Here is a 15,870-nt window from a genome sequence, read left to right as displayed (position 1 = left end):
CTAGTTAGTCCAATTATTTGTGTTGGGCAAATCAACCACCAAAATTAACTTAGGAACTAGGTGTAAGCCTAATTCCCTTTCACCAGGGGCTTCGGGGGAAGATTTGGGGATCAGCCAAGAAGAATTTACTGTCTATTCTGTGGTGAAGACAAGGGCCATACCACCAGGATATGCCACGTCACCATCCAGAAGCAAAAGGAGATAGCAGAAGCTGCAGCACAACAGAGTCAGCCGAAGCAGGTCATGCACACTGCTTCGTACCATTCGCCTTACATTCCAGAATATGTAGGCAATCACTCTGCAGCTTCTGTTGCTTCGGCAAGTCAACCCCAAGCATCTTGGCATCAGCCTCCACCGCCACCACCAACACAGCGAGGACAACAGCCAGAAGGGAGTCAGCATACTCACCTTCAAAGGGACTTCAGAGAGGAGTTCGAAGCTCGCACAATCAATAACAGTGTGCCAGAGTCGAAGCACATTTACTGACAAATATCCTACCTCGACAGCAGTTTTTTCGCATTTTTACATTCAGTATTACTTTTTTGTTAATAAGGAACAATTCTGGGAAGTTTAAGTGCTTTTTATCGTTTTTCAATTTCTTGTAATAGTTTCGTCTTTTGCCATAATGAAAATATATCTTCTCCATTGGCTTGAGTTGCCGAAGCATACGAATTTATGGTGGCACGAAGGACCTTTGAATTATCAAAAATTTGTTCTAAGGGACACAGTGCAATTTATTCGAAGCAGTAAAAAGTCGTTCCTAAGGGAGCGCAGTGTAAGTTTTCTGAGCCTACAGCGAAAAATAAGCGCTGATTCCGCCGAAAGTAAAAGGCGAAGAAGCTCCTAAGGGAGGCTTACAGCGAAAAATAAACGCTGATTCCGCTGAAAGTAAAAGGCGAAGAAGCTCCTAAGGGAGGCTTACAGCGAAAAATAAACGCTGATTCCGCTGAAAGTAAAAGGCGAAAAAGCTCCTAAAGGAGGCTTACAGCGAAAAGTCAGCGCTGATATAAAAAGATTGTGTGCTCTATTGCAGGAATGTGTGTATCTTCGACACAAATATCATTTTGCATAACATAACATCATCACATCATTTTGCATAACATAAGCATCATACAACATATTGCATGTGGAACAAGAAGGGAATACAGTGTTGATCTTCGGAGAATGTTTTGAAAAAGAGAAAATCGTGCTAAGGCACAAGATAAATTGAGAAGAAGTGTAGCTTCATTAGAGAGACAACATAAAACTTTTTTATAGCTTCAGAGAATATTTTCACGAAGCTTGGATATTCCTCATCAGAGAAGTATGGAAATTCTTGTAGTATATAAAAGATTTTCTTCACGAAGCATGAAAAGAAGGGAAGGTGTTTTTTCGCCGAAGGCTCAAAAAACGGTATGTATGCAAAATTTCATGCATCGTAAAGAATTGAACTATAAATAGATTATATATTACATTCAAAGGTACAATATATTACACATGTTACATTCCAAATATTTTTACAATAGCATATAATCTTCCCTAAGAACTACTTCTGCAGCTTCGTTCAGTAGCTGATCGACAACCTTGTCCATGATGGCTTCGGCCATTTTTCTAATTTCGTCGTCCCCCTTCGGGTGGGGACCCGGAGATGCCTCAGCAGGTTCTGAGGGAGGAGAAGATACGGCTATATTACTATTACAAACCGCGAACAAAGTCTGAAATCAAAAATCACAACAGAATAAAAACCACTAGTTAATACCTATTTGCCCTTCGGGCTCTGCGCTTTTCTCAGCAGCCTCTGCTATCTTCCTAGCATCATGGATGCCTTTTTCGCTTCTTTGAATGATTTCTTGAGCCATTTCTCGGCCGCCATTGTCCCAAATGTCGGTGAAAAATTTTCCACCAACAGACTTGCTTCGGCCGAGGGGTCCTTTATATCTTCGGAAGACAAGGCGGTTTCGGATTGCGCTAAAGATTTCACATGATTACAGCATTTTCTTTCCAAAACAGTAGCAATCCCCCTGGCGCCTGAAAAAGCACATATGTCTCCGCGGCTGTTCAAGATTTCCTCGAAGGCCTCAGCTTCGTGACTGATCCATTCAATCGGGCCTTCTGGATTCCCCCTTGTGAAATTTTCTTCGCTAGAGAATGAGCCAACGCTGGCGAAGCTGGATTTTATCTTCTTAACACATTCTATGGATTTATCATAGTACCTTTTCTTGGAAGCACGAAGCTCTTCAACATTTATTTCCAAATGATTTGCCCATTGATCACTAAGTTCTCGTTTTGTTTCTTCTAGTATGCGTTCTTCTTTAGCTCTAGCCAGTTGTTTCTGAAGATCCTGAATTCCGCGTTTTTGGGCTTCAGCTTGAGCCTTAGAGGTAGCTTCGTCTTCCTTTATTTTATCCACTAGTGTAAGCAGAATTTTATCTTTTTCCAAAGCTTCGTTCCTCAGCTTGATAACCTCTGCTCGTAGGTTGTTGAAAGCAATATTATAGCTCTCGTCTTCGGCATTCTTTTGCGCTCTCAAAGCGTTGCTCAGTATTAAACCCTATATGAAAAAAGAATTAGTATAAGAATAAAAGAATAATTCAAAAATTATAAATTTCCAAATATACAATTCTCACACCTTCAGACTATTATATGCAAGGCTATCCACAAGATCGTCCTTCGTCATAGCGCAGAGTCCGGCTTCAAGCTTCGGAAACCCCATACTTCTAGCCATCTCCCGGCAGACAGATTATTCTTTGTTATCAGGGAGGCAGTATAGGAAGTCATCTTCGTCTGTTCCATTGAACACTAGTGCCCCTTCGGATATTTCAGTTCTCTGGCATAGTGATTAGCTTCAAAAATATCTTCTTCAGATAATTTCTTCTCCGAAGCATGTCGCACAATATAATCGCATATTTTGGAAGGTGCTTCGGGGGCAGCAGTGTCAATTTCTTCAACCAAAATTGGCTCTGACATTTTTATTTTTTCGGCTTCCAAAGCTGCCTTTGTAATTTTTGTTTCTTCGGCTTCCAAAGGTTTTACCTTGGTGGGCTCTGAAGGCCCAGCTTCAGTTTCAAATTGTTGCTTCGAAGCTTCAGCAACAAAGGCTCCAGTAGACACTTCAGAAGTTTCAACAGTTTTCTTTGGAGTTATGCTTGAAGATTTAATTGTCTCCAAAACATCTAACACATTAACCATCCTTTTTCTTTTCGGGGTCACTGTTGGACCCTTCTGGCTTTTTCTTGTCTCAATTTTTGCTGAAGTACTTAAAAATTCTAATGTTTTTGCTTCTTCAGTCCTTGGTTCTTCAATCTTTTCTGTTGCTGGCACTTCGGCCAACTCTTCGATTTCTGGCAGCAGAGTTGATTCTTTAGCTTTGGTGGCCGAAGAGGTCTCACCGGCGAACTCAGGCACTGTGGCCAGTTCAATATAACGTGTCCGGTGTGTGAGAACCTTTACCCTTTTCCTCTTCAGCGCCGGCTCACTAGGAGCGGCTGAAGTAGTTTCCTTCGCAGAGGAAGTATTCTTTCTTTTTTGACCCCACACTGGATAATGGTAGTCGGGGTAGACAAACCCAATTGCGTCAAATACTCGGTTAAGCCTCTTCTTCTTTCGACATCCGAAGGCCGCTGATAATGCAGTATCTTCGGCCTTTGAGTATACCCCAAGCAGTTCATCACTTACAGTCTCAATGCTTTTTAGCCAGTCATCATCTGGCTCAACGAATTTATCTCCGTACTTGAATGTGGATTTTAGCCTGACTAGCCCACCTTCGTCAGGTTCTTTAACGGTTTCCTGCGGCATTTCCCAGTTATCTACAAGTGGCCATACTCTGAAGGCAATATGTTCTTGCATTAAATCCCTTGTCCCAATAAAAGAGCACACTGCGCCGAAGGCTCTTTGGCATTCTTCGGCTGTTTCACCCATCACCACCTTCGGCCTCTGAAGGCCGAAGCGTTGCCAAACAGGGCGCATAATGATACCTTTAATATCTTCCCGGATTTTTAAATCATTCTTCACATAAAACCATTCTGTCATCCAGTTGTCGGGCCATCTTTTCCGAAAGGTTGGCACGGGGCAACTTGACCCAGATCGGGCGTCGAAGCTGTAGCAGCCAAAATTGTTGTGATACTGCTCTTTGCCCCAAGGTTTCGTCTCGTACAACAACTCATGTATGTTGCAAAAAATTTTAGCATTTGGTTCCAAACCTTGGCTCTTCACGGCCCAGACGAAGATGTCAATCCTTATGATTGATTCGGGAGTGAGTTGGTGAAGGTAGACTTCAAAAACCTTCAGTACTTCCACAACAAAACTGCTTAAGGGAAATCGTAGTCCAGCTTTCAAGAAGCTTCGGAATACCACGACTTCATTTTCTTCGGGAGTAGGCACAGTCTTCTCCCCAATATCCGCCCTCACAATAGACATGTCTCGAAAATACCTTCCTTTCATGGTATCAAGATGACTCTGCTTAATGCTCGATTTGCCGAAGACTGTGTGACTCGGTCGCCACGGTCGACCTTCGGAGTCTTCGCCCCCACTTTCTACATCATAACTGTCACTGTCACCAGTATCTTCAGACAAACCCTCCAAAGTTTCTTTAGTAATCTTCTCTGTATTAGTCTTCGACATTGATTGAAGAAAGCCCAGATGCATCTCCTCAGAAAGACTTAGCTTCGAATCACTAAAAGCTTTTTTATCCTCAGACATCCTTGCAAACGCTGAGAAAGTGCTCTCGAAACCGAAGCTTAAAAATCCAAAAGGCCAAGCAAGTGTTGTTGCGCGCAGGCTAATAGTTGGGTGAGTAAAAGCAGTTGGCAAGAGAGCGTGCCAAATAAACTCGGGATGAGCTCTTATTTATACACCCAGTGCGTTGAAAACTGGAGGGTCCCGCTTGTCAAAGACTGTTGCTATTCTAGCAAAGAGAAGGTGTTTTTTCGGACCTTCGGCTTAAGGCCTTCGTCCATATCGCAATATGAATTTATCTTTACAGCAAATTAATATTGCGAGGGGCTACTGTTGGGGGCCTTCGGGTTCCGAAGGTCCTCAAAAACATAATTTGACAATGTTTTCCAAGTATGCGAGCAGGTATCTTCGGAATCAGGTTGCGGATATACAAAAGCATGGTCAAGACGAAGCTTGACTGAAATGGAAGACGATCGTGACGAAGGATGAAACGATCATGAAGCTATGTGCAGAAAAGCTTCGACATGACAGCAGAAAAGGGAAACCGACTTAAAGATGAAAAGTCAAAATAGACCTCGAAGAATTACTATAGAGTTATCGATAAAAGCAAAGGGCATTAATGTAATTTTACATGGGCTGCGTCCCGTGCCTATAAATAGATGAACAGTACTCTCGTACTGTTCACGCTGACTTGGCATTGGCATCACGCTTGTACCCTTACTTTCCTTCAAACCGAAGGTACATTTGTAATTTGTTGTCGTTTATATAAGAAAAATAAATAGAAATGAATTAATGTTCAAAGTAATCATATTGTTTTATGTATGAACCTCTCTTACCTTTCGTTATGATTATGAAGGTGTGACCTTCATAACCTTCGTCCGAAATCCATTATATCCAAAGGGAAATAATGCTTCGAAGGACGAAGGGCTTTGATATTTAACATTTTATGTTGCCTTGTTCTTAATTCATAGCATTTGAGAACAAGTCCCCAACACTCATCAAGATCAACTTTCTCTACTTGAGAGTCGTTAGTCTCATCAAACACAACGTCACAAGAAACTTCAACTTGTCCAGAGGACTTGTTAAAGACTCTATATGCCCTTGTGTTTGAATCATATCCTAGTAAAAAGCCTTCTACAGTCTTAGGAGCAAATTTAGATTTTCTACCTCTTTTAATAAGAATAAAGCATTTCCTACCAAAGACTCTAAAATATGAAATGTTGGGCTTTTTACCGGTTAGGAGTTCATAAGATGTCTTCTTGAGGATTCGGTGTAGATATAACCGGTTGATGGCGTAGCAGGCGGTGTTGACCGCCTCGGCCCAAAACCGATCCGAAGTCTTGTACTCATCAAGCATGGTTCTAGCCATGTCCAATAGAGTTCTATTCTTCCTCTCCACTACACCATTTTGTTGAGGGGTGTAGGGAGAAGAGAACTCATGCTTGATGCCCTCCTCCTCAAGGAAGCCTTCAATTTGAGAGTTCTTGAACTCCGTCCCGTTGTCGCTTCTAATTTTCTTGATCCTCAAGCCGAACTCATTTTGAGCCTGTCTCAAGAATCCCTTTAAGGTCTCTTGGGTGTAAGATTTTTCCTGCAAAAAGAACACCCAAGTGAAGTGAGAATAATCATCCACAATAACTAGACAGTACTTACTCGTCGATGCTTATGTAAGCAATCGGGCCGAATAGATCCATGTGTAAGAGCTCCAGTGGCCTGTCAGTCGTCATGATGTTCTTATGTGGATGATGGGTTCCAACTTGCTTCCCTGCTTGACATGCGCTACAAATCTTGTCTTTCTCAAAATGAACATTTGTTAATCCTAAAATGTGCTCTCCCTTTAGAAGCTTATGAAGATTCTTCATCCCAACATGTGCTAGTCGGCGATGCCAGAGCCAGCCCATGTTAGTCTTAGCAATTAAGCAAGTGTCGAGTTCAGCTCTATCAAAATTCACTAAGTATAGCTGACCCTCTAACACTCCCTTAAATGCTATTGAATCATCACTTCTTCTAAAGATAGTGACACCTACATCAGTGAATAAACAGTTGTAGCCCATTTTGCATAATTGAGAAACGGAAAGCAAATTGTAATCTAATGAATCTACAAGAAAAACATTGGAAATAGAATGGTCAGGCGATATAGCAATTTTACCCAATCCTTTGACCAAACCTTGATTTCCATCCCCGAATGTGATTGCTCTTTGGGGATCTTGGTTTTTCTCGTAGGAGGAGAACATCTTCTTCTCCCCTGTCATATGGTTTGTGCACCCGCTGTCGATTACCCAGCTTGAGACCCCGGATGCATAAACCTACAAAACATGTTTAGTTCTTGACTTTAGGTACCCAAATGGTTTTGGGTCCTTTGGCATTAGAAACAAGAACTTTGGGTACCCAAACACAAGTCTTTGACCCCTTGTGCTTGCCCCCAACATATTTGGCAACTACCTTACCAGATTTGTTAGTTAAAACATAAGATGCATCAAAAGTTTTAAATGAAATGTCATGGTCATTTGATGCACTTGGAGTTTTCTTCTTAGGCAACTTAGCATGGGTTGGTTGCCTAGAACTAGATGTCTCACCCTTATACATAAAAGCATGGTTAGGGCCAGAGTGAGACTTCCTAGAGTGAATTCTCCTAATTTTGCTCTCGGGATAACCGGCAGGGTATAAAATGTAACCCTCGTTATCCTGAGGCATGGGAGCCTTGCCCTTAACAAAGTTGGACAATTTCTTAGGAGGGGTATTAATTTTGACATTGCCTCCCTGTTGGAAGCCAATGCTATCCTTAATGCTAGGGCGTCTCCCACTATAGAGCATACTACGAGCAAATTTAAATTTTTCATTTTCAATTTCATGCTCGGCAATTTTTGCATCTAGTTTAGCTATATGATCATTTTGTTGTTTAATTAAAGCCATATGATCATGTATAGCATTAATATCAACATCTCTACATCTAGTGCAAATAGTAGTTTGCTCAACGGTAGATGTAGATGAGTTGCAAGATTTTAGTTCAACAATCTTAGAACGCAATATATCATTTTTATCTCTAAGATCGGAAATAGTAGCATTGCAAACATCAAAATCTTTAGCCTTAGCAAGCAATTTTTCATTTTCATCTTTAAGGCTAGCAAGAGAAATGTTCAATTTTTCAATCTTAGCAAGCAAATCATCATTATCATTTCTAAGATTGGGAACTGAAACATTACAAGTAATAGAATCAACCTTAGCTAACAAATTAGCATTCTCATTTCTAAGGTTGTCTATAGTCTCATGGCAAGTGCTTAGTTCACTAGAAAATTTTTCGCACTTTTCAACTTCTAGAGCATAAGCATTTTTTTACTTTAACATGCTTCTTGTTTTCTTTTATAAGGAAGTCCTCTTGAGAGTCCAAGAGATCATCCTTCTCATGGATAGCACTAATCAATTCATTTAATTTCTCTTTTTGTTGCATGTTTAAGTTGGCAAAAAGAGTACGTAAATTATCTTCCTCATCACTAGCATTATCATCGCTATAAGACTCATATCTAGTGGAGGATTTAGATTTAACCTTTTTCTTTTTGTCGTCCTTTGCCATGAGGCACTTGTGGCCGACGTTGGGGAAGAGAAGTCCCTTGGTGACGGCGATGTTGGCGGCGTCCTCGTCGGAGGAGGAGTCGCTAGAGCTTTCGTCGGAGTCCCACTCGCGACAAACATGAGCATCGCCACCCTTCTTCTTGTAGTACCTCTTCTTCTCCTTTCTTCTCCCCTTCTTGTCGTCGCCCCTGTCACTGTCACTAGATATAGGACATTTTGCAATAAAATGATCGGGCTTACCACATTTGTAACACACTTTCTTGGAGCGGGGTTTGTAGTCCTTCCCCCTCCTTTGTTTGAGGATTTGGCGGAAGCTCTTGATGACGAGCGTCATTTCCTCATTGTCGAGCTTGGAGGCGTCGATTGGTTGTCTACTTGGTGTAGATTCCTCCTTTTTTTCCTCTGTCGCCTTAAATGCGACCGGTTGAGCTTCGTACGTGGAGGGACCATCAAGCTCGTTGATCTTCCGTGAGCCCTTGATCATAAATTCAAAGCTCACAAAATTCCCGATTACTTCCTCGGGAGTCATTAGTGTATATCTTGGATTGCCACGAATTAATTGTACTTGAGTAGGGTTAAGGAAAATAAGTGATCTTAAAATAACCTTTACCATCTCGTGGTCATCCCACTTTTTGCTCCCGAGGTTGCGCACTTGATTCACCAAGGTTTTGAGCCGGTTGTACATGTCTTGTGGCTCCTCCCCTTGGCGAAGACGGAAGCGACCGAGCTCCCCCTCGATTGTTTCCCGCTTGGTGATCTTGGTGAGTTCATCACCCTCGTGCGCGGTTTTGAGCACGTCCCAAACTTCCTTGGTGCTCTTTAATCCTTGCACCTTGTTGTACTCCTCCCTACTTAGAGAGGCGAGGAGTATTGTAGTGGCTTGGGAGTTGAAGTGCTCGATTTGGGCCACCTCGTCCTCATCAAAATCCTCATCCCCTACAGATGGTACCTGTGCTCCAAACTCAACAACATTCCATATACTTTTGTGGAGTGAGGTTAGATGAAATTTCATTAAATCACTCCACCTAGCATAATCTTCACCGTCAAAGGTTGGCGGTTTGCCTAATGGAACGGAAAGCAATGGAGTATGTCTAGAAGTACGAGGATAGTGTAAGGGGATCTTACTAAACTTCTTGCGCTCATGGCGCTTAGAAGTTATGGAGGGCGCGTCGGAGCCAGAGGTGGAAGGTGATGAAGTGTCGATCTCGTAGTAGACCACCTTCCTCATTTTCTTTTTCTTGTTGCCACTCCGATGCGACTTGTGGGAGGAGGCTTTCTTCTCCTTCCCTTTATTTTTGTTGCGGGACTCTTCCGATGAAGCCTTCCCGTGGCTTGTAGCGGGCTTGTCGCCGGTCTCCATCTCCTTCTTGGCGTGTTCTCCCGACATCACTTCGAGCAGTTAGGCTCTAATGAAGCACCTGAAGCTCTGATACCAATTGAAAGTCGCCTAGAGGGGGGTGAATAGGGCGAAACTGAAATTTACAAAGTTAATCACAACTACAAGCCGGGTTAGCGTTAGAAATATAATCGAGTCCACGAGAGAGGGTGCAAAAAAATCGCAAGCGAATAAGGAGTGTGACACGCGGATTTGTTTTACCGAGGTTCGGTTCTCGCAAACCTACTCCCCGTTGAGGTGGTCACAAAGACCGGGTCTCTTTCAACCATTTCCCTCTCTCAAACGGTCCCTCGGACCGAGTGAGCTTCTTCTTCTCAATCAAACGGGAACAAAACTTCCCCGCAAGGGCCACCACACAATTGGTGCCTCTTGCCTTGGTTACAATTGAGTTGATCGCAAGAAAGAATCAAAGAAGAAAGCAATCCAAGCGCAAGAGCTCGAAAGAACACAAGCAAATCTCTCTCAATAATCACTAAGGCGTTGTATGGAGTTTGGAGAGGATTTGATCACTTGGGTGTGTCTATAATTGAATGCTAGAGCTCTTGTAAATAGTTGAAGTAGGAAAACTTGGATGACTTGAATGTGGGGTGGTTGGGGGTATTTATAGCCCCAACCACCAAACTAGCCGTTTGGTGGGGCTGTCTGTCGCATGGTGCACCGGACAGTCCGGTGCACACCGGACAGTGTCCGGTGCGCCAGCCACGTCACCAGGCTGTTGGGTTCCAACCGTTGGAGCTCTGACTGCTGGGCCCGCCTGGACATCCACTGTAGAGTGTCCGGTGCGCCTCTTCGCGCGTGCCTGACTCCTGCGCGCTCTGGCGCGCATTTAATGCTTCTGCAGGTGACCGTTGGCGTGAAGTAGTCGTTGCTCCGCTGGCTCACCGGACAGTCCGGTGTATACCCGACATGTCCGGTGAATTATAGCGGAGCGAATTCCCGAAGCCGGCGAGTTCCAGAGTTGCTCTTTTCTGTGGCACCGGACATTGTCCGGTGTACACCGGACATTCCGGTGAATTATAGCGGAGCGCCTCTGGATTTTCCCGAAGGTGAGGAGTTCAGCGTGAAGTCCCCTGGTGCACCGGACAGTCCGGTGCGCCAGACCAGGGCACACTTCGGTTATCCCTTGCTCTCTTTGTTTAACCCAATTCTTGGTCTTTTTATTGGCTAAGTGTGAACCTTTGGCACCTGTATAACTTATACACTAGAGCAAACTAGTTAGTCCAATTATTTGTGTTGGGCAATTCAACCACCAAAATCATTTAGGAAATAGGTGTAAGCCTAATTCCCTTTCAGTAGTGTTATTTGTCTTATGACCAACCGCGGACCAGTCTAGTGAGCTCATCACCATCTTCAGGATAACTATCTTTAGGTACATCGAGTTGGGTTATCCCCTTGGTTCTGAGGTTTTATTGGCTCTTTGCCCTAAAAAAGTTATCATCTCTCTGCGCATATGTGGGCCGTCAGGTGACCTACCGCGGACGAACCATCGCCTCGTAGATAGGTTCCCTAAGTTCTCGTTCCCGACGAGCACAATCTAGGAATCATTAGTGTTTGGCTACGAAAAAGCCCCAACAGTCTCCAACTATTTATTTCCTAACAACGTGTTTTTTTCCTAACTAGCGTTTTTCCTAACTAGCGTAAGGCATGTATTTTGGGGTAAAAAAATCAAGGCCTTAAATAATAAAAATACGGTCCTATTTCAATTTATACTGCTCTATTTTACAGCTCCGTATTGAAGATGCTCTTAACCCGTTTAACGACGAGTCTATAGTTTCTTCCTAGTAATAGAAACATTTCTGATTGCCAAACGAGGACAAAGGTAATAGTCTTTCTTATGAATTTTGTATGCTGTTTGAAATGTTGCAAACTTGTTTTCTTCCTCAAATCATTTCATACAAATCAGAATGGTGTTTTTTTCTGGAACATTTTGGCTTTGTCGGCGGGTTTGGTTTCATATTTTAGTGAGAGGGACGTGTGATTGAAATGTAAACGAATTAAATCATACCTAGTAATAACAAATGCTTGTGGCTTGCTAGAGCCGAGCGTAGAATCCCTGAAAACAAGGAGCCGATCAGACTCGCGCCGCGCTATCTACAGATGTTTAACCGCGTTCGCTATGCAACAGATCCATGTGGGGTGGAAAAGGAAGCCCTAGGGTGATCCTTGGACTGTAGCGTAGATACCGTTGCTCCGTTAGGCTTGCCGTTGCTGCGCTGCGTGTGCAAAACTTCGCATTACCGGCCACGATTTCTGGTGTACCACGTGAACCCTGGTGCTGCACTGCTGCGTGCAACGGGTGGTTTCCATGCCGCCGTTGGCTTGCAACTCCGCATCACCGGCCGTCCGGCCGCGGTTTTCGGTGTAGTGCCACGCGAACCAGGGTGCGATACCGGCAATGGGTATGGGTCTCCTTGCCTCGTCCCGTAGGTAGCCGTCAGCAGAACCCAATCAGCCCCCCCCCCGTCCGGCGTCAGACTCAGAGGGCCCAGCCCTTCAATCATAGACTCGGCGGGGTCTAGAGAGATGCCAACATGTCGGATTTCTGAGTCAGATAGAGCAAAAATCTACCTAAAATCAACTTGTGACCGTATCCCTGAAATCTATCCAAATATATCCGTCATCACATTCACTAGTGTAATTTCAAACCCACCAATTTTTACACAATGTGCACTTTTAAACAACTAGTAAAAAAATGTCTATCTCCAAGCCATTACTCCTCTCGCTCCACCTTCGACCCCAACGTCGTCCCCACTCTCTCCTTCACGCCCCGCCACTGTCCTCCTCCACCTGCTCGTCACACACCCCACCCACACGTTCAGATGGTAGGACCTCATATGTCTACTCGTGTTGCTCCACGACTGTCTCACGCTCCTCGCCACCGTTGACTCGCCGCTCGTGACCCTCACTATCGTCTACTTCGAGCTCGTATAGCTCACCAACGCACCAGGACACGAATCCCTCGTTGTGCAGACACTACCCTGCCTCATGGCCCTGGCGCTCACCTCTGGCTCCAGCGCCAGACTGGCCCTACGTCGCCTCTTCCTGCTCCACGACGTGTTGCCGCTGCTCTACTATGATAACGATTAGATCATCTTTGACTCATGTTGTGTTGCGACGGCGGTGACGGAGAGAAAGCCCAATGGTTGGAGGAGGAGGCGGCGACAGATGGGGATGGTGCTGGTGCGTTGGAGTGGACGACGACAGGTAGAATAACGAGGAGTCGGTGGCTTGTGAGAGGATCACATATGGAGGTGTGATTGATGAGTGAGAGATGACCCAAATAAACTAGATTATTGGATTTGAGTGAGCAAGAGAAAGAAGAGATCCGGACTGATCTCGTCCCTTGATTTCAAAGGTAGAATGATTCTGTTGCCATTGTTTGGGTGGTTGTTGCAAAGTTTGAGGTGATACTTTATATAAGGGTGTAGGTAGATAATTCAGCTATAAACAATTAAGTACCATGAATAATTTACTTATATCTATGAATTTTAAACATTCTCATGTTGAGAAACAACAAAATATTTTATAAATTATTAATTAAGTTACTTATTCAAAATAAGTACTATTGTTTTTTAATATTTTTTCGTAAAATAGAGAATAAACCATATTTCGGTGAGGGTTAAAACAGAAGCACGTCCTACACCCGTAAAACTTTAGATCAGATACCAATTACACCCGTCGATTGAAATCTTGACCGTCAGATTTTAAGATTTTTGGATTTTTCGCAAAATAGTTACTGATTCAGATTTTTTTCGCTAGCTGGCTCCGATGCATCCCAACAACCACAGCCATCAAACTCGCTGCCAGGCTACTACCGTACCGTCTTGCACCGTCAGATCCACATCGTCGGGCCGAGATCCCTCACGAAATCGTCGTGTGGCCGCCGTCTACGGGCTACAGCTCTACTGGACCCTAATAGGCCCCTGTACCGCCAACACCCTATCGCTCCCACAGACCGCTATAAAAGCTGGGCGCCGCAGAGCTGACTCTCCTCGCCACCCAAAAGCCACCGCGATCCCGTGCTTCCTTCTCGCACCTGCGGATCTACTCTCCGCACCTGCGGATCTACCCCCCGGCGAAACAAGCGCCCCGACGCCTCAGGGAATGCGGAGCGATGAGGCGGCGCTCAGGCACTGACGTCGCCGGTCAGCGCGAGCTGCGCGGCGACCGAACCTGCCATCGCAAGCACGTCGAGGACGGGTAGACTCGTCCATCCTTCCTTCCTCCTGTTAGTCGTCGTAGGGTAGTTTGCACTTTGCAGATAGCTAGCTAGTAGTTAGGGGATCAGGCATGGGTGAGGGCGAGGCGGAGGTGAAGGGCGGGGTGCTGCAGGGCCGCTACGAGCTCGGCCGCGTGCTGGGTCACGGCAACTTCGGGCGCGTCCACGCGGCGCGGGACCTGCGCACCGGGCGGGCCGTGGCGGTGAAGGTGCTCGACAAGGACAAGATGCTGCGCACGGGCATGATGGAGCAGATCAAGCGCGAGATCGCCGTCATGAAGCGCGTGTCCCACCCCAACATCGTGGAGCTCCACGAGGTGATGGCCACGCGCTCCAAGATCTACCTCGCGCTGGAGCTCGTCCGCGGAGGGGAGCTCTTCGCGCGGATCGTGCGCGCCGGGCGCGTCAAGGAGGACGTGGCGCGGCGCTACTTCCGGCAGCTCATACACGCCGTGGACTTCTGCCACGCGCGGGGCGTGTACCACCGCGACCTGAAGCTCGAGAACCTCCTCCTGGACGACGCGGGGAACCTCAAGGTCGTCGACTTTGGCCTCAGCGCGCTGGCCGACCACGCGCGCAGCGACGGGCTGCTGCACACGCTCTGCGGCACGCCCGGGTACGTCGCGCCGGAGGTGTTCCGGAACAAGGGCTACGACGGCGCCAAGGCTGACATCTGGTCGTGCGGCGTCATCCTCTACGTCCTCCTCGCAGGGTCGCTGCCGTTCCCGGACGACAACGTTGCCGCCATGTTCCGGAAGATGAGCCGCGGCGACTACCGGTGCCCGCCGTGGCTGTCCACGGAGGCGCGCAGGCTCATCCCCAAGCTGCTCGACCCCGACCCCGACACCCGCATCACCATCGCCCAGCTCGTCGAGACGCCGTGGTTCAACAAGCCGTCCGTCTCGAGGTCCGTCAGAGCCGCCGCCGGCGCAACCGAGCCGCCGGCCGAGCCTGCCTCCTCCGCAAAGGACGGCGGCGACAAGGACGAGCCACCGGAGACGATGAACGCGTTCCACCTGATCTCCCTCTCCGCGGGGTTCGACCTCTCACCGCTGTTCGACGTGGAAGGCGGTCCGGCGAGGGGGCCCCGGGAGGGCGGCATGCGGTTCGCGACGCGGGAGCCCGCGAGCGGCGTCGTCTCCCGTCTCGAGGAGGTGGCCGCCCGCGGCGGCGGGCGGATGCGGGTGACCAAGAGCGGCGCCCGCGGCGTTCGGCTCGAGGGCGCGGAGCGCGGGGGCCGCAAGGGCCGGCTAGCCGTGGCGGCCGACATCTTCTGCGTGGCGCCGTCGGTGCTCGTCGTCGACGTGAAGAAGGACGGCGGCGACTCCCTCGAGTACCGCTCCTTCTGCAGCGAGGAGCTCCGGCCGGCGCTCAAAGACATCGTCTGGGCGGCCGACCCCCAGCCCGCCGTCGTGTGACGCCCGTGCTGCCGCCTGCCCGCTCATTGTTTCTGGATCGTAGTGGTGCCATAGTTTAGTCAGTGTCAGTTCCATTTCCAAAGTGATTGCGTCACTGTTCTCGATTCGATAATGATGTGAGATCTACTGTTTGTGGGGGGGGGGGGGGGGGGGGGGGGGGGGGGGGGGGGGGCGTCAAGAATATGTATCTCCCTCGGCATAATTGCGTTTTATTATTATTATTGTGATGGTTTATTATGCATGGTTTATTATGGACGCATCGGCTAAAGGACGTGCCAAATTTCTTGTGGAAAGCTGCCCTATGCAGTTTTGTTGAGGGGCTAGGGTTCATTTCCAAGCTCCATGCTCTCTTAAGCCTGTAACGCCATACGGTAAGCTTGTTTTCGCTGCGGATTGTCTCTCAGATTCAAAATCATGGAGGACCAGCTGACGAAAGATCTGCCATTATTATTGCAGAGATGTGTCTCGAGACAGGCCTGTCACGAATCAGGACCGATCGCCCCGCGCTGATAGTAGAGCCGACGGGGGAAAGGAGACAATCTGCCCCGGCAGCCAGTGGTCTGGATGGACCACTTGGGACCTGGCCTCCTCCGTCTCTCAAAACGTGTGGTGCA

General features: G+C 46.9%; 1 protein-coding gene across 1 annotated transcript; it reads left to right on the top strand.

Moving 5' to 3' along the window:
* Window positions 1-13,611: 13,611 nt before the first annotated feature.
* On the top strand, window positions 13,612-15,365 carry LOC100284744 (CBL-interacting serine/threonine-protein kinase 15). Its single transcript, NM_001157639.1, has one exon. The coding sequence runs from the start codon at window positions 13,910-13,912 to the stop codon at window positions 15,254-15,256; it is 1,347 nt and encodes a 448-aa protein (NP_001151111.1). The 5' UTR covers window positions 13,612-13,909; the 3' UTR covers window positions 15,257-15,365.
* Window positions 15,366-15,870: the final 505 nt, after the last annotated feature.

This window comes from Zea mays, chromosome 1 (genome assembly GCF_902167145.1).
Source record: "Zea mays cultivar B73 chromosome 1, Zm-B73-REFERENCE-NAM-5.0, whole genome shotgun sequence".
NCBI classification, from domain to species: domain Eukaryota; kingdom Viridiplantae; phylum Streptophyta; class Magnoliopsida; order Poales; family Poaceae; genus Zea; species Zea mays.
The sequence above is the reverse complement of the archived record's forward strand: the minus strand, read 5'-3'. Positions and strand labels throughout refer to the sequence as shown.

What these genes read in the sequence shown, in the direction of transcription:
- LOC100284744 (NM_001157639.1), top strand. Translation starts at nt 13,910, where the DNA reads ATGGGTGAGGGCGAGGCGGAGGTGAAGGGCGGGGTGCTGCAGGGCCGC.